We start from the raw sequence: 24,494 nt of genomic DNA, 5'->3' as shown, positions 1-24,494 counted from the left end.
GACCCTGTGATGCATGGCTGCACAATTATACAATGGCTGCTATGAAGAATAGTATTTTTGTTATTTTGATTCAGACCATAACAGTTGTACCTCTCTTTACTTTTTTTATAAAGCACATTTAAACGGTTATTTCACAAGATCATCAGTGTGGAGGATTGGAAGTTCTGTGAAATAGCTAAGTTGCTAATTATGACATATGACATTGTTGTGTTTGACCACTGCTGACATAATACAAAGAACTGTATCGTTAGAAAGTTACTATATCATTGTATATCAACAGCATATACAGTATCATAGTACATAAGGAACACAACAAGCTGTGGTCTTAATGAGTGGAAGTATATCTTTATACTTTTAGTCTCAGTTTGGACGTTGTTAATATTTCTGACAGGGTAATGGGTCTAGGAGTCTGCAGTTTGACCTGTGTGTTACCCAGATGAGGTTGTGTTGGTTATGTCAGTATATATAGCCTGATATGACCTGCATGCTTCCCCTCCTCAGTACTTGGCTGAAGGACAGGAACAGGTGGTGGCCACGGCCCAGCAGCCCTATGAGCTCATCTGCACAAACTTGCTGTCAGCTGCACGCACAAGCCAGTAACGGATGATTCCTAATACTTTGGTCTCAGAAAACCTGCCCCTGTAGGCAAGCCGGACTACACTATCCAAACCTATACCTCACATAAACTTTTCATTTGAAGATTTGAACGGAATTGTTTTGATTTGAATAGATTTCCAGAAAAAAAGAAATTAAACAGAAGAGATGTATGTAGTTCCCACCAGATGTAAGAACATGTCCTTCCAAACGCTCCAGAACGATGCCTTGCTAATTTTCCATGCAGTCTGTCTTCCAGCATTATCTGATGCAGTTATAAAAGTGATGCGCTTTGAAAGAAGTGGCACTGTGCCAGCATCCATACTTGGCAGTGGACTGGGTTTCCTTTAGGGGACACTGAAAGGCTGTAACAAGATTAGCCATTCCCTGTGTGACTCAAACACATTCTTCAGCATTTACGTCTTAGTCCAAAGATGCTCTTGAACCAGTTAAAACGTTACGTGTAATAGCTATTTGGGAATAAGAGCTTATTGTCTGCCATGTAGATTCATCTTTCTTAGGGACCAAACATGTACAGCACTGTTCCATCACCAGATGAATGCAGCTTTGAAGCTGTTACTAAGTGTGCCTGATTGTATATGCCAAATCAGTCTTTACTGCGTGCATGGTCCTGACACTATCAGTGTCCCTCGCACCAATTTCCTCCATCATATTCACTATTGTGTTGTCCTATCGCTTAGTGACAAAAGGAGAAGGTAATTTTATAACATGTTAAAATGAGCATATATCCAAATTAACTCTGCTGTAGAAAGCTCAATAGAAAAAAAATGCTTTTTTGTTGATCACGTTTTAGCACATGAGTTTTTATCAGTACATGCTGTACATTAACATCAAAGAAAAAAATTATTTACCCTAAATTGTACAAATCAGTTTGGTAAAGGACATTAACATTCACTTGTCTGGCCAGTAGGCTTTTTTAACCATGACTATAATAGTAACAGAGAGGTTTGACAGTGTGGAGCCCATCTTGCCTGGCAACATGTTCACGTGCCAAAACCGCTGAACACAGTGTGTGGCTGTGCAGGAGCATGGTTTCACCTTGGAGAGTCATAAGCTGCAGCTCCAGGCTGCCTGCAGTACCAGGTTGCCTGCAGTACCAGGCTGCCTGCAGCACCAGGCGTGCCTGCTGTATGGATTCTGATAGATGAGAGAGATTTTGTTTCACGAGGTTTTGTATCCCATATGTGTTAAATAACACTACATTAACTAAGTTAATTCACTTTGACAAGATACAGTAGTGCTCTTTACAGGGACAACACCTAAAAACTGATGTTAGTCCTTTTGAGAAATGTTTTTGCTGTTGTAGTTATATTACTGCAGTCAGTAATCTCAACAGTTTATGACAGAGGTAATTTGTTTATACATCAAGAAATCTGTATGGTTAATCACATCACAGTACAGTTCATTTCATTACAATCTATAAAATCATAAAATCATTTTGTTAAGAGGAAGAACACTTAATTGTACGCGTCACAAAGTACTCAGAGCTGGATTTCACTTGACACTATCACTTGACATTGACATTGACACTTGACATTTCACTTGGCACTATCACTATCAATACCAGTTTTGATATGTCAAATTCAAAGCCAACGATTAAGCAACAGTTTGACACCAGTTTTTATTGAATGAAAACCCTTGTGTTATGTGAGTACATTATTTTCTGACATGTATATGACATTTTTTTAGTAGAATCATACCCTGCTCAATTAATTTGCCCCCAAAAAGTTCTTGTCAATGGTTATGAAACTAGAGATCCCATTAAAAGAATACATTGCTTGGAAGTGTGTAAAGCACCTTATGATGAGGATAGAAATGTTGCGTAACAGAGAGATGGTCTTGGGTTTGATGCTGGTGTCCCTGTGCTTACTCAAATTCATCCGGATTTCCTACTTGTACTCCAGTATCCTCCAACAATCCAAAAATATGCAGAGTTGGTGAGTCTGAGACTCTAGACTGTCTTTAGGTGTGAATGTGAGTGAGAATGTGTCTTGTTGTGTCGTGTAATGGATTGGCATCCAGGCCAGGATACCTTGTATTTGATGCCTCCTGGAACATTGGGTATAGAGAATGAATTACAAAATGTCATTTATGACACTGATGCCTCGAAATTGATGTTTATAATCATGATTAAAAAAGACCACAATACTCATACACAAGGGTGTTTTTTTTTGTTTTGTTTATTTAATGTATCCTCTATGTCCACATTAACTCTATCTCGTTTTAGCTGGAGGACAATGTGCAGATTGGGAGCCTGGTGCCTACTGGAAGTCCAGAAGTATCCATTGTGCTAGAAGGAAGGGGCCTGAAAGGGGGAGGTAGGCATTAAAACCTCATCTGAAAATAATTCTGCAGTGAACCAATTCTTACAGCAGTGATGCTTAACCAGCGTGACTTTCACTGTGCAGGCAGATTTGGACAGACCACACCACCACTGGTTGAATTTTTGAAAGACATTCTAAGGAGGTATCCCGAAGGTGGGCAGATTCTGAAAGTAAGTACAACACTGACTGTATGCCACAAGCATATATTAAATGTATCACCAGACACATTTTTCAATTGTGGATATGAGTGACCTTCATATTGACTCGAGACTTGGTAACTGGCCCTTTAAATTTTACAGTAGATTCCTGCAAGTTCTTAAGCCCCTACAAGCTCTTTTCACAAGTTATTAATAATCCCCCACAAGCAGCCATATTTTGAATTGCTGACAGGTGAAGGTGGTACTCTTTAGAAACAGAAACCTTTGGGTTTGGAGTAAAAAAAATAGCTCAACATAGCAAACAAGCTGGTAAACGTTCTTTACCAGGTGATGATAATGACCCTTATTAAACTTTACTGTCCCAGCCACTGGGGATGCACAAGCCAGTGCATTCTTAGCCCAGATAAATGGGGAGGGTTGTGTCAGGAAGGGCATCCAACCTTTCCCAAATCAAATATGCGGCTCATAAATCAGATTTCCATACCTGATCGGTCAAGGCCCAGGTTACCAACAGCCGCCACCGGTACTGTTGGCCATCAGGGTGCCGGTGTGAACTATGCTACTGCTGGGTGAAAGATAAGGAGAGGGGGAAGACATGTCCAGAGGCAGTGGCAGAGGAGGAAGGGTAGGAGTGTGGAGATGAGAGTCGGAACTTTGAATGTTGGCACTATGACTGGTAAAGGGAGAGAGCTGGCTGATATGATGGAGAGAAAAAAGGTAGGCATACTGTGTGAGCGAGAGACCAGGTGGAAGGAGAGTAAGGCCAGGAGCATTGGAGGTGGGTTCAAGCTCTTCTACCATGGTGTGGATGGGAAGAGAAATGGGGTAGGGGTAATTCTGAAGGAAGAGTATATCAAGAGTGTGTTAGAGGTCAAGAGCATGTTGGACAGAGTGATGAATATGAAGCTGGAAATCGAAGGTGTGTAATGTTATCAGCGCATATGCCCCGCATTTTGTTGTGAGATGGAAGAGAAAGAAGAATTGTGAAGTAGTGGAGAGTGTACCCAAGGAGGAGAGAGTTGTGATTGGAGCGGACTTCAATGGGCATGTTGGTGAAGGGAACAGAGGTGATGAGGAGGTGATGGGTAGGTGTGGTGTCAAGGAGAGGAATGTAGAAGGACAGATAGTGGTGGATTTTGCGAAAAGGATGGAAATGGCTGTGGTGAATACATATTTCAAGAAGAGGGAGGAACACAGGGTGATGTATAAGATTGGAGGACGGTGCACTATATCTTATCAGGACATGCAATCTGAAAGAGTTTGGAGACTGCAAGGTGGTGACAGGGGAGAACATAGCTAGGCAGCATCGGATGGTGGTCTTTAGCATTACTTTGGTAACTAAGAAGAAGAAGAGAGTGACGGTATAGCCAAAGATCAAATGGTGGAAGTTGAAGAAGGAAGACTGTTGTGTGGAGTTCAGGGAGGAGCTAAGACAGGCACTGGGTGGTCGTGAAGAGTTGCTGGATGGCTGGGCAAGCACTGCAGAATTAGTGAGGGAGACAGCTAGGAAGGTACTTGGTGTGTCATCTGGACAGAGGAAGGAAGACAAGGAGACTTAATCATGGTCTCAAGTTTTGATAGTGGTAGATTTTGGTGTAACATCTGCTTCACTATGAACAGGATGCATACCAGTCTGACCCCAGAACACATCAATATGCTGGTGTCTGTCTATTTCTATTGATGTCTATTGCTGCCCTAGAAAGAATAGGCCTATACTTAGTGAATTCTTGTTGATGTGTGTGTGTGTGTGTGTGTGCAGTTTAACTAGTGGAGGTGCAAATTGGCACATGCAATGATTATATTTGCACAGAAAGGTTGAGCTTTCATCCAGGACTGATGTCTTTCAGTGAAACAAAGACTCAAATAAATGTCAGTGTCCACTTACTCTCAAACCTTATAAAAGGTTGTTATTGCTTGCTTTTAAACATTGATTGTTTTTTGTGATTTTTGTAGGAGCTGATTCAAAATGCTGAAGATGCTGGAGCCTCAGAAGTCAAATTTATGTATGATGAGATGGAATATGGTGTTGAGTCACTGTGGTCACCTGACATGGCTCAATATCAAGGTAAAGTTACTATCATAAATTACTCACTTTACAACTACATATTATGCGCGTTTCCCTTATGATATTTAATGTCCATATTTTAGGTCTGAGTGACAGCACAAGCACATTAATAAAAGTAGACTTGGATGATCTGATTTTAAGCTTTTTTGGGGTGTAGGTCCAGCATTGTATGTGTACAATGATGCTGTGTTCACTGCTGAAGATTGGAATGGTATTCAGGAGATTGCGCGGAGCAGGAAAAGAGACGATCCTTTGAAAGTTGGACGATTTGGTATTGGTTTCAACTCTGTGTACCATATTACTGGTAAGTTTTTCTTTCTCTTTTTTTTTGCTACTTTTATTAATCCCCGTGGGGCAATTCTTTTTCTGCATTTAACCCATCCTAGCTGTGTAACTAGGAGCAGTGGGCAGCTGCTAGTGCAGCGCCTGGGGACCAACTCCTGTTCATCTTGCCATGCCTCAGTCAGGAGCACAGACAGGAGTATTAACCCTAACATGTATGTCTTTTTGATGGTGGGGGAAACCAGAGCACCTGGAGAAAACCCACCGCAGACACAGGGAGAACATGCAAACTCCACACAGAAAGGACCTGGGATGACCCCCAAGGTTGGACAACCCCGGGGTTCAAACCCAGGACCTTCTTGCTGTGAGGCGACAGTGCTAGCCACTGGGCCACCGGGCCACCGTGCCACCCCATTGGGCCACCGTGCTGTGGGTTTTCCTGAAATGTGAACTAAAATTTCCGTTTTCAGATGTTTACTCATATTTCTCCCTGAAATCAGCTGAGGCAGTGCACTAAGTTCTCCATATTAAGAATTTTTGCACATATTATACTGTATTTAGTTCCATTCTTAAAATTTTGAACTGCTTGTAAGCTGTAGATGCAATTTTAGTCCCAGAATTTTGGACACATATGAACTTTTTACAGTAAACGTGACCAGTTGTACATCATATTGTACCAGAGTTCTGTGAAGGATAATTGGGTCACAACAAAATGGCTATTGAGATAGATCATGAATGACCTTTTTGAGCCTCACATGAACAATAGATGAAACCATTATCTCTAGGAATTCTTCCGAGATGACGTAACAAATTGACAGTTACAATAAATGTCCATGTTTAGTTGTCAAGCAGGGCAACATTTATTATTAAAATTGAGTGTATACTTAAAGGCAAACTTAAGAAATGGCACATCTACCAAGTTTGATGGTGGCGTAGTAAAGTTTCCAATGTATCTTGTTAAACTCGGTAATTCTCAGTATTCATTTGTTAATAATGTTGGGCTTAAGATCAAATGCACAGGTGCTAGTCTAATTCTAATTTTTATTTTATTTTTGCCTACATATATGCTAGAATTTCTGGTCATATTAAATTGATAGAAAATGTAGTTTTCATCTGTTTTTATATTTTCCCTCTGTCAGATGTTCCCAGCATATTCAGTGGTGAACAGATTGGAATGCTGGACCCCCATCAGACCCTGTTTGGACTCTATGAATCTGGTCAGTGCTGGAATTTGAAAACAGACATTAAGGAGATAACAGAACTTGCTGACCAGTTTTCCCCTTACGTTGGGATGTTCGGGAGCTCTGAGAAAACCATTAAAGATGGCAGCTTTCCCGGGACACTTTTCCGCTTCCCACTCCGCATGAAACCCTCCCAGCTTAGCGCTAACATTTACAACAAAGAGAAAGTCTTGGAGCTCTTTGAGTCTTTCAAAGCTGATGCAGATACTGTGCTCCTCTTCCTTAAGAGTGTTCAGAAGGTCTCACTGCATGTTCGTGAGTCAGATGGTACAGAACGCATGCTCTTTCAGGTAACAGCAACAGAGAATACCGATGACAAACTGGAGAGACCCAATTCCCTGAAGACACTGAGTCAGGCCATAGACAGCTACAGTAATGGTGTGCCCAGCAGCACCATCACATGTGCCACATACCAAGTTAACATCGAGACCCAGGATGAAACAGCCAAGGAGTTTCAGAGAACAACTTGGCTGGTCTGTAATGGGATAGGGGGCAGAGGGATGTGTACTGAACTGGACTCTCTGGCAGATGACCTGAAGTTCATCCCCACCATTGGCATTTCCCTTCCTCTTACCCTTATCAATGAAGAGGACACAGGTGCCACATTTGGTTTCTCAGGGAGAGCTTTCTGTTTTCTTCCTCTTCCTCCTGGGGAGGAGAGCGAGACAGGGCTTCCAGTTCATGTCAGTGGTTTCTTCGGCCTGACAGACAACCGTAGGAGTATTAAGTGGCGTGAGATAGACCAGTGGAGGGACCCAGCAGCCTTGTGGAATGAGTTGCTCATTCTAACAGTTATCCCCAGGGCTTATTTTACTCTCATTACTGAGGCCATCAAACGGGTCCAGACAAAGAGAGACCAAGACTTTCCGCTCTCCCCCAGAGGGACTTACAGGGCTTGGCCAGACCCCAGCATGATAAAGCCTCGCTGGAAAGCTATCCTTGAGCCTCTTTTTCATGACTTGTTGCAGCAGCCAGTCATCTACTCTCTCAGCGACAGCTGGATCCGGGTAGACGAGGCTGTATTCTCAGAGCTGGACACAGACCATGACATTTCAGAGACTGTAATCAGCTACCTCCAAAGCTCAGGAATGCAGGTGGCCAAGGTGCCTACAGCTGTGAACTCTGTCTTGGTCACCTACATGACAGGGCTTAGCGAAGTGAAGAAGGTGATTCCTCCTTTAGTGCGACAGGTGATAAGAAAGTCCAAACACAAAATCGCTTCCCAGGAAAAGCTACTGTTGCTGGAGTTTGTGCTGAGTGATGCCTGCTACAGTGACCTCATTGGGCTTGAGCTGCTGCCACTACAAGACGAGACGTTTGCTGCATTTTCATCCCCTGTCAGTGAAAAGGATGCTGTTTATATTTCATCTGAAGAACACCCCAGGTACATACAGAATGCAGGATTGTACTTAGTGACCATATTTAAGAGTGTTAAAAATGGTTGCAACTTATATACTATATGGAAATTCTTCTAACTTTTCAAAATTCAAATCTGTTGTCTCAAACATTTAATCTCCCTTTTACTTCCATCGATTGTAAAGAAAACCTTCATACACATATTTCTCCATGGCACATAGTTGAATGCCAGTGAATTACAACATCCAATAAAATGTACTTACACAAATAGAGATAATTACTGACATTGAATGCAAGTACACACTGCCTCTGTCACAACTTAATGCAAAGCCTTAGATCAACAACAGAATATAACTTTTATGTCTTACCTTATTTCTTCCTCTGTCTTAAGGTCTTTGTACCCAGGACTTGAAGGCCGATTCATACTGGAGAGCATTAAACCATCAGTAATGAACGGCCTGAAGAACGCGGCTAAAAGTAGAGGTAATTACATCAATGTCCCCTTAGACCATGCAGCAACATGCGGCTCGCCGGATCGAACCGCCGTGTTACCTCCGGCTTGATCGGGCGTCCTTACAGACACAATTGGCCGTGTCTGCGGGTGGGATGCTGGGTGTGGGTGTGTGTCCTGGTCGCTGCACTAGCACCTCCTCTGGTCAGTTGAGGCACCTGTTCGGGGGTGGGAGGGGGATCTGGGGGGAATACTGTGATCCTCCCACGTGGTATGTCCCCCTGGTGAAACTCTTCACTGTTAGATGAAAAAAAGCGGCTGGTGACTCCACATGTATCGGAGGAGGGATGTGGTAGTCTGCAGCCCTCCTGGGATTGGCAGAGGGGGTGGAGCAGTGACCGGGATGGCTCGGAAGAATTGGGTAATTGGCTGGATACAATTGGGAAGAAAATGGGGGAAAAAATTCCCCCCAAAAAAACACAAAAAAAACAAAAAACAAATTACATAAATAATACGTGCCAATTTCATAAACAATTCTGTGGTTCTAAACATTGATCTGAAACTTTATCTGAGGACCTATACATAGCAATTTAAAGCAGTTTCACTATCAGAATTAAAAATAAAGACCAATAAGAAATGGGTTAATCTCTGATTCAAAATCAATCACTCTGTCGATTTAATTTCCCCATAGTACAACGTGGGAGTAGAATGGCAAATTTGTGTCTTACTCAGAAACCAAATACTCCTAACAGAGACTGAAGTTTATGTGGGCTTTGACGCCTTATTGTTGTGGCATTGGCTCACCTCATTCTCATATAAACCATGGGGGACATTGTTCTTGGTACACTGCTGATAGATAATTTATGACCTGTGTGTCAGTCAGAGTGCTAGAGAGTGATAATACTGGCTTATTCACCCTGCAGAGCTCGTTTTCTGCTTCACATTGTACTCACATCATTTACACAATTCACTATAATCACCAAACAGCCAATTTTGCCATTCAGAGAGAATAGTCCAAATTGACAATTTATCTTTTTACAGAAACGCTCCTTCTATAATGAGAAACAGCTACTTACACAAATTCAGAAACATTGCATTTTACCTACTTTTTATTTGGATGCATATGGTACGTTTCTTTCTCTTGGAGTGTAACTGTCTAAAAACTAATAACAAGCATAATGTTGCTATGCAATTACACTGTAGAATAGATCAGCTAGTCTAGAATCACAGCTAAGTTCATTGATTGCTAGCTGGTCATCCTGGGTTTTAGAATGCTTAAATTTGTTTGGTTTTTTGGGGGGGGGGGTTCTCCCTAATTGTATCTGGCCACTCTTTCAAGCCATCCCAGTAACTGCTCCACCCCCTCTGCCAATCCAGGGAGGGCTGCAGACTACCACATGCCTCCTCCGATACATGTGGAATCGCCAGCCGCTTCTGTTGTAGTGAGGAGTTTTACCAGGGGGACGTAGCACATGGGAGGATCACGCTATTCCCCCCAGTCCCCCCCCCCCAACCGTCCAGAAGAGGCGCTAGTGCAGCGACCAGGACACATACCCACATCTGGCTTCCCTCCCGCAGACATGGCCAATTGTATCTGTAGGGATGCCCGACCGAGCCAGTGGCAATACAGGGATTCGAACCGCCATCCCCATGTTGGTAGGCAACGGAATAGACTGCCACGCCACCCGGATGCCCAGAATGCTTAAATGTCTAAAACTAAAATCGGTTCAGTGGAAAATATTGTACAATTCCTGTTAAAGACACTACACTATAGTTAGTTGTTTTACACAGCCACACGCCATACCTTGGCAGTGACAATTTTTGACTAGTTGAAATTATATCCGGATAATTAAAGCCTCCTCATTCACCAAGAGAAGTCCCTGAGAGCCTCAAATTGCCACTTCATAATTGCTGTCTCTTGCCACCAAATTTATTGTGTGCTGTGCTAGAGAACAATGAGCTCACCAAGTTAAAAAGTTATGCAAGGGAACTGCAAACATTCGTTGATATGGTCACAACAGAATGGCTAACCGTAGAGTATTAGATATGTAAAAAAACCAAACTAAAAAATACATTAAAAAAAACTTACAGAAAAACTGTAACTGTCTGTGACTCTAGAGAGTACTCTGCAAATCTCTAAAACATGTCACTTGATTGCAGTGCAACAATTTCTTTGGGGGTGTTCAGGTAGGAAACCCAGTGTGTGTGTGTACTTTTTCTCCCTTTTGTTATTAACCCAAACTAATTCAGTGTTTGAAATGAGCACCATAGTAACTACATTCTGGGAGCAATCACAGATGATAGGAATTTAAAAAAAGAATATAGGTAGGGAAATTAAATTTAAATTGAAACTGTGTAAATGAGTATTATTAGTCAGGGGAATTCACCAATCAGGCTTTCCTATTTCGCTTGTTTCATTTTGTGCCTCATGACTTTTGCTTATTAGTATTTTCTTGAAAATAGTTTTCTCTTTGGATTTAAGACTTGGATATGATATATTTTTACATCAGCGCCATATTCTGTAGATTAACTGAAGATTGAAATTTAGACTAGTGTTGCACTAACTGCATTGAGTAAGATTTCTGTATAAATTGGTTTATATGGTTTTGGCATGTGCAAGGCTTTGAAACTTTTATGTGATGCAATCAGAAGTTTTGAAATGTTGAATATAATCATACTAACTATTCAATGCGTTAACAGATATCGATGCCATAATATGTACTAGTTTACCTTTCTTGCTGAAAAACCTTGCACGGATTTTACGATTTAGAGACATGTATATAGCAGAGCAACAACACTCCTAACTCCATGGACATTGTGATTATTGCTATTTAACAACAAATGTAATGAGAAGAGTATAATTTGATTTTAATTTTGTTTTGTTGTTCATAATTTCAACAGGGAGACCCTGCACTCAGGTTCAAGAGTTAACTCCTGAAAAATCAGCTCGATTAATTAAGGAGATCCTATCAACTGCCTGGCCAACCAGAGACTTTGCTGTCCAATGGGACCCTGAAAACAGAGAAAAGAAACACCCTTCATTTTCTTGGCTAAAGATGGTTTGGAAACATCTTTATATTAATTTTGCTGATGATTTAAGTATCTTTGAAGATATGCCTTTGATCCCAAATGTACCACTCAAGGAAATCAAGGACAAAGTTATGCTCTTGCGTCTCAAAACTCCATCACCCATTATCCTCATAGATGAGGAAGAGGCCCCGCTTTCAGAAAGTCTTCTTGAAATCATAAACAAGCTTGGAGCTGTAGTAATAAAAAAGCTGGATTCGTGTTTGCAGCATCCTCTTCTGAAGAACTATATCCATCCATCTTCACCCAGCTTACTACTACAAATTATGGAGCGATCATCTACACAGAGAATAGCCAGTCTACTCTCATCATTCCCACTGATGGAAAAGATTGCACTCAGAGACTTTCTGGCAGGACTGTCTGATGTCACAGAGAAGGAAAAGCGCATTCTGCTGGAGCTGCCAATCTTTGAAAAACTAGGGCCCTTTTCAGAGAAAGGTACACCCATTTATACCTCACTGAGGGGAGCCAGAGCTTTACATCACACTGCAAAGTGTCCACCACTTGTAAAGTTATCCATCAATGTTGTGAGTTGCAGTGATGAGGCATCAATTCGCCTCATCAAGATGTTAAACGTGGAACAGGTGACGACAACAGAATGTTTGAAGCTCATCATTCAGGATATTGAGAAAGGATTCTACACAACAGATGAGATAAATAAGATCACGCTGTGGACACTTAAGCATTTGTCATTCCTAAAGAATGAAAACTTATCCATTATTGGGTGGCTCTCTGCCCTGAAATTCATTTATTCATCCTCAGAAAAGCCTGTCTCAGCTGCAGACCTCTTTGACCCTGAATTGGAGATTTTACAGAATCTGTTTTATATGGAGGAGAGAACCAGGTTTCCGTCAAATACATTTATATCTTCCCCTGACATTCTACATTCACTTAGACAACTGGGGCTAAAAAATGAAGTACAGCTCACTGAAAAAGATGTACTCCAAGTGGCAATGAAGATAGAGGAATTGCAAAGTAGCGAAGACCCTGAATGGGACCCAATAAGGAAAAAGGCAAAAACACTTTTGCAAATACTCAACAGACAAACTAAGTTGGTAAAGTCCACAGATGCTCAGACATCATTGCAAAAGCTTAAATGGGTACCAGTCTGCAAAGAAAGACCTCTAAATTACCCCAAATCTCTAGCTTGGATGGGAGACATTGTCAACATCTGCTCTCTGTCTGAGATGAGTGACATATCTCATGCAGTACTTGTGGGATCTTCTGTTGCACTTGTGGAGCATACATCTGCAGGCATGAAGAAGGCATTGAAAATAACTATAGAGCCACAGGTAGACCAGGTATTACAGCACCTAAAAGCAGTGAACGATTGGCATAAATCTCAAGCATTCACCACAGAGGACTGGTATCAGTTCCAACAAATCCTTTTTGAGATTTATGGCTTTATGCAAGCTCACCTCGAGGATGCAAGGGAAGCAATGAAGTCACTGCCTTTTGATTGGGTGTGGACAGGGAAAACATTTTCATCACCTAGCCAAACTGTACTGAAGGCCATCCCTGACCTAGATTTGCAGCCTTACCTCTACTCCTTACCTAAGACCATTCGTAAATTTCACAAACTGTTTAAGTTTTGTGGGTCAGTTGAAGAGGTTGTCTCAAGTCATGTGTTTGAAGTCATCAACACTATTCAGCAAAGGTGTAAAGAAGAGATGACCAAAGAGGAAAGCAAACACGATCTTCTTCTTTTGATCAACATCCTAAGGTGGCTGTACAACAACCAGATACAAGTAGACATTGACATGCATGTGCCCATTCTTTGTTACAAGGACCCAAGCAAATTGGCTATGAAGCCCATTCAAGAATGCACCTACTGTGACATTAAAGTTGACGATCTGAATGACTTACTTGATGATGTGTCAGAGCCCATTATATTAATCCATGATGACATCCCCATGAAAACTGCAGAATGGCTGAAAGTGCCATGCCTTAGCACAAGGCTAATAAACCCAGAGAATCTTGGCTTTGAACAGTCAGGCCAACGAGAACCTCTAACTGTGAGAATAAAGAACATTCTGGAGGAGTACCCATCTGTATCAGATGTGTTTAAAGAACTTCTTCAGAATGCTGATGATGCCAATGCGACAGAATGCAGTTTCCTGATTGACATGCGAAAGAACACTGACATTCGAGAGAACCTGCTAGATCCAGGCATGATCATTTCCCATGGCCCCTCCTTGTGGTCTTTCAACAACTCTGTGTTCTCAGACACAGATTTTCTTAACATCACAAGACTAGGTGGATCAATGAAGAGATGTGAAGCAGACAAAGTGGGCAAATTTGGCTTGGGTTTCAACTCAGTTTATCATATCACTGATATCCCCATCATAATGAGCAGAGAGTTCATGATCATGTTTGATCCAAATATCAATCACATTAGCAAGCACATCAGAGACAGGTCCAATCCAGGGATTAAAATCAACTGGAGCAAACAACAGAAAAGGCTTAGAAAATTTCCCAACCAGTTCAAACCATTCATTAATGTCTTCAACTGCCAGCTTCCTCTAGCTCAGGAATCTCCATATAGATATGAGGGTACACTGTTCAGATTACCATTCAGAACAGAGCAGGAAGCCTCAATGAGTGAAATCAGCAGTGTCTACTATAGCACAACAGACATCTACTCCCTCGTTGATGAGTTTAGTATATGTGGCCACCGACTCATTTTGTTCACTCAGCATGTTGGTACTATGGTCTTGAAATACCTAAAATTTGAGGAGCCAAACCCAGCTGCAGCCCAAGATGTTGTCACCATAAATAAAAGTGTGTGGTCATCCAAAGCTTCATATGGACCTCTGAGCATCCTGAAGTCTGCAGCAAAAGTCATGAAGAAGGTATCAAGCACTAATAGGGTACCTGCTGATGTTCCCAAGTCTGGATGCATCATTCGGATTGTAGTGGAAGAGTTTCACAATGTGTTCAAACGCATCGTAGACCTCCACTCCCCTCTGTTTAGAGGCTCAGAGGAAGATCCTAACCAATACTTTGAGATGGCTGCTAAAGGTGTTCAGACGAGAAGACTCACAGATGAAATGCCCCAAAAAGCAGTTGAAGTTACAAACTGGCTCATTTGTTCATGTATGGATGTAACTGAAGCACTCAAATTTTCACTGGGCGAAAGTGGAAAAAGGTTAGGACTAGTACCTTGTGGAGGTGTGGCTGTTTTGCTTTCAGAGGAGGAGAATCGGAAATGGACTGTAAAGACAAATACCACCCCAATGGGAGAGGTATTTTGTTACTTACCTCTCAGGATCAAAACAGGCCTACCAGTCCATATCAATGGCTGCTTTGCTGTGACTTCAAACCGGAAAGAGATCTGGAAGACAGACACTAAAGGACAATGGAATTCAGTCTTCATGAGACATGTAATTGTCCAGTCATACTTAGCAGCACTTAGTATGCTACGTTCAATGGCAGAAAGTGGGGAATTGCTTGACTACAGCTATTATGCAGCATGGCCTGATCCAAGTCTGGTTCATGATGACTTCACATTAATCAGCCAGGGAGTGTATCAAGAAATAGCTAAAGGGGGAGACACTGACCAAGCTAAGGTTTTCTCAGATGGCAAGACTTGGGTATCAATCAAATATGTCAGATTCCTTGATGACTCCTTGCTTTGCCGGCCAGACATTGGTCCTGCTGCCTTCAAGATATTTTTGAAATACCTTAAGAAGAGTAGCTCCCAAAATCTCTGTGCTGTTGAGCTCCCTGATTGGGTCAAGGAAGGTTTTGATGATGCTGGCTGTAAAGGGAAATTGATGGAAAACACGCTTACAGAGAAGCAGTTCTTCTCAGATGTCTTTTTCCCTCATATCCAGGACATTGACAAAGAGCTTCGAGATCCTTTGGTGCATTATGTCTTGAATGAAAAGCTGGATGAATTTGCATCTATTCTCAGGGTTACTCCATGTATCCCATGTTCTGGCCCCAGTGAGCAACTGGTAGTACCATCCCGGCTTATCCACCCAGAGGGGAGAGTTGCTAAACTTTACAACACTGATGATGGAAGATTTCCTGAAGGAACCATAAAGGACTACCTAAACCCTGTGTGTTTAATTAAATTAGTGCAACTGGGTATGGCAAAGGATGATCTCTCATGGGAGGACCTCATAGAACGTGCTGAATCTGTGATTGATCTGAATGAAAACGATCATATCTCTGCATGCTTTCGCAGTAGTATATTGCTGAGTCTCATTGACGAAAAACTTAAGTTGAAAGACCCTGCCGCAACTGAGCTCTTAGAAAAGCTACAAGATATCCAGTTCCTTCCATTCCTTACAAGACCAGCGGGATTTTCCCTACCATGGCATGGAAATAACTTTTCCCCCACAACTATGTTCTCTGCAAGAGAGCTTTTCACAACTGAGCATCAGGACACAGTGTGTTTAAAGAAGCCAATCCTGAATGAGAACTCACCATCTTTTAAAGGCTGTGGCCCAATCTCTTTGGCTGTGAAAGACTGTCTAGGACTGATAAGAAAGCCCACAGTTGGACTAGTCATCAGTCAACTCAAAGAGTTGTCTAAATCATTTGATGGTGTTACTCTTTACCAAGAAAACATAACCAATGCGTGTTACAAATATCTTCATGAGGAGATGCTACAGGATAACAGTGCAAAGGAACAAATCGTGGAAGAGCTTAAAATGTTTAACTCCATTCTGGTTGAGAATACATATGTTAATCCTTCAAAAGTTGCATTTCACCTGAATTTTGATTCTGCCCCATATCTTTATCAGCTCCCAAATAAGTACAGAAACAGTTGTCGTGAGCTCTTTGAGAATGTTGGGGTTCAGTCAAGCTTTACAGTTGAGAATTTCTCAGCTGTTCTTGAAACTGTTAGGCAAGAGTGTGGGCGAAAGTCACTCACTGAGGAGAACTTCCAGCTTTCTCGCAGAGTCATTAGTGAAGGAATATGGAGCTTGATCCGAGACAAAAACCAAGAATACTGCCTGTCAAATTATGGAGAGATTCTTCTCCCAGACTCCAATCTTACATTGCAGTCTTCAAAGTCTCTGTGCTATAATGACTGCCCCTGGATTAAAGTCAGAGACTCTACAGTGAAATACTGTCATGGAGATATTCCTAGAGAGGTGGCTGTGAAATTAGGAGCAGTCCCTAAACGTCACAAAGCCTTGGAGAGGTATGCCTCAAATGTCTGCTTTACTACACTTGGGAGTGAGTTTGGACAGAAAGAGAAACTCACAAGCAGGATCAAAAGCATTCTCAATGCATACCCATCAGAGAAAGAAATGCTGAAAGAGCTGCTTCAAAATGCAGACGATGCTAAAGCCACTGAAATTTACTTTATTTTTGATCCCAGGACCCATCCCTCAGACAGAATATTTGATGATAAATGGGTTCCAATGCAAGGCCCCTCACTCTGTGTGTACAACAACCAGCCTTTCACAGAAGATGATGTCAGAGGAATACAGAATCTAGGAAGAGGAACAAAAGAGGCAAATCCTGGTAAAACTGGACAATATGGTATAGGATTCAACTCTGTCTATCACATTACTGACTGCCCCTCTTTCATCTCAAACAATGACATTCTCTGCATCTTTGATCCACATGCAAGATATGCACCCGGGGCAACATCTACAAGTCCTGGAAGGATGTTTAGGGATTTGGACTCTGACTTCAGATCTCAGTTTTCAGATGTTCTGAATATGTACTTGGGAGCTAATTTTAAGTTAGAGCGAAGCACAATGTTCAGATTCCCCATACGATCTACAGAGATGGCAAAGACATCTGAGATCAGTTCTATTCCTGCATCAGACAGAATGGTGCAAAACCTTCTGGATAAACTGAAAACTGATGGTGCAGAGCTTCTGATGTTCCTCAACCATATGGAAAAAATATCAATCTGTGAAATTGAAAATACAACAGGCGAACTCAAAGTGCTTTATTCTGTGACAGCAAAAATAACAGACGGAGATCGTCTAAAGCGCAAGCAGTTTCATGCCTCAGTCATTGACAGTGTGACTAAAAAGAAGCAGCTGACAGCTATCCCTGTCCAACAAATAACCTACTCAATGGATATAGAGGACACCGATGACAATATGACTACATGGATGATTTGCAATCGCTCTGGCTTTGCTAACATTGAAAATGTCTCAAAGGGTGTGGTATCAGCACACAAAAATGAAGACATAACTCTTTTTCCACGTGGAGGAGTAGCTGCCTGTGTCAGCCACAACTACAGAAAAAACCACAGAGCCTTCTGCTTTCTGCCCCTTTCACTGGAGACTGGCTTACCTATTCATGTCAATGGGCATTTTGCATTAGATTCTGCAAGAAGAAATCTCTGGAGAGATGACAACGGAGTAGGGGTAAGAAGTGACTGGAACAATAACTTGATGACATCACTGATAGCCCCTGCATATGTGGAGCTGTTAATTCAGCTGAAGCGACTATACTTTCCAGGTCCTGATCCCACAATGACTGTACTACAAGGAACCCCAATTCATATTGTTAAAGATACCTTACGAAAATTTCTGTCCTTTTTCCCAGTCAGCAGACTTAATATACAGCCAGATTGGTACTGTCTGGTCAAAGCAGTGTACCACCGCATTCATGCTGACCTGAAGCGTCTGCTTCCTGTGGTTAGAGCACCACAAATTGACAATTCTGACATGCATTCTGTTATTTACATCTCATGGGTGAACACATCTACTGCTAGCAAAGGCAGAGCCTTTTTTGACAATCTGCTACAGGATGAGCTTCAGCACCTGAAAAACACAGAATACAACCTCATTACAAGAAAATCTGTGGCTGAAAATGTTTATCGACTTAAAACTTTGCTTCTGGATGTTGGCTTCAACCTGGTTCATGGCTGTGATGAGACAACAAATCTTTATTTTTGTCTGGAAGATGCAGGGATCCCAGTGTGTTATGTGACACCAGAGGATGTCCGTAACTTTCTTCACACATTCCCATCAGCAGATTCATCTTGCCAAATTGGAAAACTCCCCTGTCGACTCCAGCAGTCAAACTATAAGCTTTTCCACAGTTTGAAACTCCTAGTCGACTACTGCTTCAAAGATGTAGAGGTGGATGACATAAACATAGGTGGTCTGCCTCTGTTGCTGACAATGGACAATATGCTTCAGGTGTTTGATCCCAAGAGACCAAAGTTCCTGACAACACATCATGAGTTGATCTTGTCAAAGAAAGAAATGTTTATGAACACAATGTACATGAAGTATAGTGATATGCTACTAAAATCAGGTGTTGCAAAGACCTTTGATATCGGCAGCTTTGGTGACCTTCTGGGCTCTGTTCTTCCACGAGAGTATCGAACAAAGATCCCTGTGAAATGGAGAGACAGCTTTGCAAGTGAATCCTGGCTAAAGAATGCATGGCACTTCATCAGTGAGATTATTGCTGCTAAGGAGGACCAGGAAAATAGCAGACTTAATTTTGACATGGTGCTTGATATTCTAAAAGACTGGGCATTGCTGCCTGGAATCAAATTCATGGCAAGAGAAAAGCTGGTTGTTCCCGAACATGATGTGTTATTACCACTCAGCTTGATTAATATATCCATCTTCCCACATGGTCAAAATGACAAAGTGTTTCACACCCTAATGAAAGCAGGATGCATTCAGCTTGCAGTGAACAAGATCTGTGCTAAAGACAATTCCATCGTGCTCTTTCTGGCACAGCACACAGCAAACATTGATAATCCATCAAGTATTTTGAAAGCATTAGAATACATGATTCAGAATTCAGCATTCAAAGCAACAAACTTGACTGACAAAGATTTTGAAGCTATTCTGTTGTATTTCAGTTGCAACCTGGGTAATCTCACAGAGGAAGATGCACACAGCCTGAAACTCCTCCCATGCTTTAAAGCAGTCAGTGGCAGATACATTAGCATAGCAAACTATGGGTTTTGCTATGTTCTGGCAAAAAGCATTCCTACTGCAGACATGGACAAATGGGCCCACACAGCATCCTCTGCCTTTCTCTCTGAATGTCCCCAGCTGAAAGAACTGTACAGTTTCCTTGGATGTACACCAATTGATGACATGGAAGTCTACCTTAAACATCTGCTGCCAAAATTTGATAGTTTTTCATATGATGCAAAAATTGAACACATTGTGTATTTGAAAGAGAGGCTTTTGTCAATGGAAGAGTCATGCGTGATGAAGGATCAGCTCTATGAGAAATTGGAGGGACTATCATTCATCTATGACTACACAAACAGGCTCAAGCCAGCCAGGTTGTTCTACGATGAGACAGTGAAAGTGTTTGAGGTTATGCTACCTGCCAAGTCATTCATACCCAATGAATTTTTTAGGAAAGTTGAGCAAGTGTCTAAGCCCAAAAATGGGACATCATTTATCACCTCATGGATAACATTCCTGAGAAAAATAGGCCTCAAGCATGTAGTTTCTCAGCAGCAAATTCTTCAGTTTGCAAAAGAGGTCAGCATCAAAGCTCAAACAGAGAGCTGGACCAAAGAAAAAGCACAAACTATTGTTAATGTTCTCTTGAATCACATTTTCAGTGAAAGAACTGATCTTTTTGTGGGTGCTTTCCTCAAAGAGCTCTCAATGATACCATTCTTATGCCCTGAGCGAGCTCCCACAGAACTTATTCGGCTTCATTCACAGTACCAAGAGATGAGTGGCACGCTTCCTCTAATTCGTTTCAGTGGATCTCAAGTAAATCCAAAATTCAAGCAAACAGATGTCATGTACTTGCTTTGGACATCTTGCCCTATCCTCCCTGAAAAAGCAACGCCATCAAGTATAAAGGACCAGGAGGGGAACGAACTCACTGGACAGGAACAACTTGACCAAGTGCTGAACATGTTAAACGTCAACTTGGAACCACCCTTGGAGAAAGTAATAAGCAACTGCAAGAACATTTGTAACATATCCAATCCAGATGATGAAATGGTGAAAACAAGGAACAAAGTTCTAAGGTCCACCTATGAATTCCTCAATGCAGACAAAAGAGAATTTCGTTACCAGCTTCGTGGAGTTTCTTTTGTCCTGGTTGAAGATGGTTGGAAACTACTGAAACCTGAGGAAGTTGTCATTAATTTGGACAATGAATCTGACTTCAAGCCCTACTTATACAAATTACCGCTAGAACTTGGTACCTTTCATCAGCTGTTTAAACTTCTTGGGACAGAAGATGTTGTATCAACGAAACAATATGTTGAAGTTCTCTGCCGTATTTACAGAAATTCAGAGGGCAAGCAGCTTGACCCAAACGAGATGAGGACTGTGAAAAGGGCTGTCTCGGGTCTCTTCAAAAGTCTCCAAAATGATCCAGTGGCAGTTCGCAAGGATTTGGAGGGGCTCAGAGATTTGACATTTTACCTACCGAGCCATGATGGTAGATTAGCTAAATCTAATGCCTTAGTGTTTGATGATGCTCCACACTACAAGAGCAGAATTCAGGGCAATGTCGGTGTTCAAATGCTTGTAGACATGAGCCAGTGCTATTTGGGTAAAGATCATGCTTTTCATACAAAACTAATTATGCTACTGCCACAGAAGCTTAGGCCAAGACTTCTGAGTAGCATCCTTGAAGAGCAACTAGACGAAGATTCTCCCAGAATCTGCCAGTTTGGAGCTCTCTGTTCACTTCAAGGCCGCCTTCAGTTATTACTGTCATCTGAGCAGTTCATCACTGGACTGATCAGAATAATGAAACATGAGAATGACAATGCATTCCTGGTGAATGAGGAAAAAGCCATACGTCTCTGCAAAGCTCTTTGTGAAGGACTGAAGGTATCTTGTTTTGAGAAGCTCCAGACAACGTTAAGGGTCAAAGGATGCAGTCCCATCCCACACAGCCGCAGTGAAACACTTGCCTTTCTAAAGCGATATGGGACAGCTGTGATTCATCTTTATATTCAGCACTCAGATAGCAAAGACATTAATTTTCTCTTAGCACTGGCTATGACACTGAAGTCTGCTACAGACAATTTGATATCTGACACATCCTATCTCATTGCTATGTTAGGATGTAATGACATCTACAGAATAACAGAGAAGCTTGACAACCTTGGTGTAAAGTATGACTCAACAGAGCCTTCAAAACTGGAACTTCCTCTCCCTGGAACTCCTATTCCAGCTGAGATACACCACATACTCCTTATGGATCCAATGAATGTATTTTATCCAGGTGAATATGTGGGCTACCTTGTAGATTCTGAAGGTGGAGATATCTATGGTTCCTACCAGCCTACCTACACTTATGCCATCATTGTGCAAGAAGTGGAGAAGGAAGAGGAAGACAACACATGCTTTCTTGGAAAATGTTTCCAGATTGACATTGGTTATAGTGAGTACAAAATAGTTAGTTCCCTTGACTTGTACAAATTCTCCAGACAAGATGAAAGTACTCATATGCGAGATAGCAGTGCTCCATCTACTCCAACAAGCCCAGATTGTCGTTCTCATGGTCCACGAATGGTGCCACCTCTTTTTGCAGATAAGGAAAACCACAGACCACTTCCACCAAAACAATCTCCTAAAAAGATCAAGCTTCATGCACTACCTGAGATACTGAAAGAGGTGACAACAGTAATTGAGCAAGCTTGGAAGCTTCCTGAGACGGAGAGAAAGAAGATAATTCGTCGGTTGTATCTTAAGTGGCATCCAGACAAAAATGCAGAAAATCTGGAAATTGCTACAGAAGTGTTTAAGCACTTACAGAATGAGATCAATAGGATGGAGAAACAGTCTCTGTCTGATCAGCAAAATACAGACAGAGCCTCTAGGAGACCTTTCTCCACATCTTCAACCCGTTTCCAGTCAGAGAAGTTCTCATTTCAAAGGTTCTATACATCATGGAACCAAGAGGCAACAAGTCATAAATCAGAGAGGCGACAATTTACGGAACACTACACTAGCTATGCAGGTTCATCTCATTCGAACCGTTTCTTTGTGCCCCCAACTTTCAAGTCTGTTGGAAACCCAGTGGAAGCCCGCAGGTGGTTGAGGCAAGCGAGAGCCAACTTCTCTGCAGCCCGGAATGACCTTCATAAGAATGCTAATGAGTGGGTGTGTTTCAAATGCTACCTGGCTACCAAGCTGGCATTGATAGCTGCTGACTATGCAGTTAGAGGAAAGTCAGACAAAGATGTGAAGCCAACTGCTTTGGCACAGAAGGTGGAGGAATACAACTCTCAGCTAACTGGCCTTGCTAGTGATGTGCAAATCCTAGAGGGATATGGCGTGGACAGCTTAAGAACTCGGTATCCTGATCTTTTGCCCTTTCCACAGATCCCCAATGACAGATACACGTCTGAAGTGGCAATGAGAGTGATGGAATGCACTGCACGGATTATCATAAAACTTGAAAGTTTTGTGCAGCAAAAAATATAACGCTGTCTTCATACAAATGAAAAAATACTAATTTAATCAAGAAAATATGCATAGATCCTCTGTGAAAGAGGAAAGTAGTGGCTGTGTGCAATACAAATGATTTATATTCTTTTCTGAGGCAAATTCAAATACCCAGCTGGCAGCTTATGGTACATATGCAGTTTCTACTTGTGTGGTGGCACTGAGGCCCATGCACAATTATTAATGTATGACTCCCCTTATCCATTTGTAGGCTACCTTTGACGTATATATTGCCACAATCTATGTAAAAATACATCATCTCTTTCAAAATGCTGTGGATACAAATGCCTCAGTGGAAATTTTGTTTACCAAAAGTCCCCATGTTGATATATTTGCTCTCCGTTAGAATAGAAATATTATGCTGCTTTTTTACGTTACCTTTTGTAAAAGTATATTTTCCTGCCACAGACAACCATTTGATTGTACTATATCTACATCTAATGGAACCTTTTGTTTATTGACTGTATAAATGTCAAATATAAGGAAAGTTAAAATGCAATGTGTCCTATGTGCAAGATCTCTAATCAAACTGAGGACATTGCAGTCATGTTTGTACTTGTACATTTTACTTATTTTGTATTTTGACGGTTAATTTCATATTATTTTCTGTAAAAGTTGTACATATTATGTAACAACCAATTGCCTGTTAAAGGATAAAGCACTTTCTTGAAAGTAATCATGCATTTGCACTTGTAGACTGCTTGTGTCACCCCAGCAAGTAGGGAGAACCCCAACTGTGAACAGAGTAGAAGAAACCCTTATTTATATTTTTAATCACCTCGTCTTTGCTGTTATGTTAGCTTTGTAAATAATTGTCCAGTGACTATTTTGGCTCACAATCATTTAATGTAGAAACAAGTGCTCTGGGAACTTCTAATTGTGAAAGAGCAGTGTCCTTCTTTAAAACGATGCTTTGAACAGAGAAGGTAGTGTAGCGAACAGTTTAACTCAACCCAATCAGTCAGGAGCCATCTGTCTTTACACATATGTACAACCGCGCAGACATGACACGCAGACCCCCATGCAGACATGACATGCAGCTTATTTAGTTTTTACACTGAACACCATGCAGACATGATTCATTCATTCATTCATCTTCAGCCGCTTCTCTGGGGTAGGGTCGCGGTGACAGCAAGCTAAGTAGGGCACTCCAGATGTCCCTCTCCCAAGCAACACCCTCCAGCACCTGCTGGGGGGTCCCAAGGCGTCCCCAGGCCAGATTGGACATGTAGTCCCTTCAGCAAGTTCTGGGTCTACCCCGGGGTCTCCTCCTAGTTGCCCAGTAAACCTCCAAAGGAAGGCATCCAGGAGGCATCCTAATCAGATGCCCGAACCACCTCAACTGGCTCTTTTTGACATGAAGTAGCAGCGGCTCTATTCTGAACTCCCTCCGGATGTCCGAGCTCCTCACCCTGTCTCTAAGGGTGAGCCTGACACCCTACGGAGGAAACTAATTTCAGCTGCTTGTATCCACGATCTCACCCTTTTAGTCACTACCCAAAGCTCATGAACATAGGTGAGGGTT

At 41.8% G+C, this 24,494-nt stretch overlaps 1 protein-coding gene across 1 annotated transcript; it reads left to right on the top strand.

Annotated features, from left to right (window-relative positions):
* The first annotated feature begins 5,131 nt into the window (after nucleotides 1-5,131).
* sacs (sacsin molecular chaperone) lies at nucleotides 5,132-22,948 on the top strand. Its single transcript, XM_056284018.1, has 5 exons — nucleotides 5,132-5,162; nucleotides 5,320-5,466; nucleotides 6,584-8,069; nucleotides 8,433-8,524; nucleotides 11,394-22,948. The coding sequence occupies exons 1-5, from the start codon at nucleotides 5,147-5,149 to the stop codon at nucleotides 22,946-22,948; spliced, it is 13,296 nt and encodes a 4,431-aa protein (XP_056139993.1). The 5' UTR covers nucleotides 5,132-5,146.
* Nucleotides 22,949-24,494: the final 1,546 nt, after the last annotated feature.

Source organism: Lampris incognitus, chromosome 7 (assembly GCF_029633865.1).
Source record: "Lampris incognitus isolate fLamInc1 chromosome 7, fLamInc1.hap2, whole genome shotgun sequence".
NCBI classification, from domain to species: Eukaryota; Metazoa; Chordata; class Actinopteri; order Lampriformes; family Lampridae; genus Lampris; species Lampris incognitus.
Note: the sequence above shows the minus strand (reverse complement) of the source record. Positions and strands in the feature narration are given on the sequence as shown.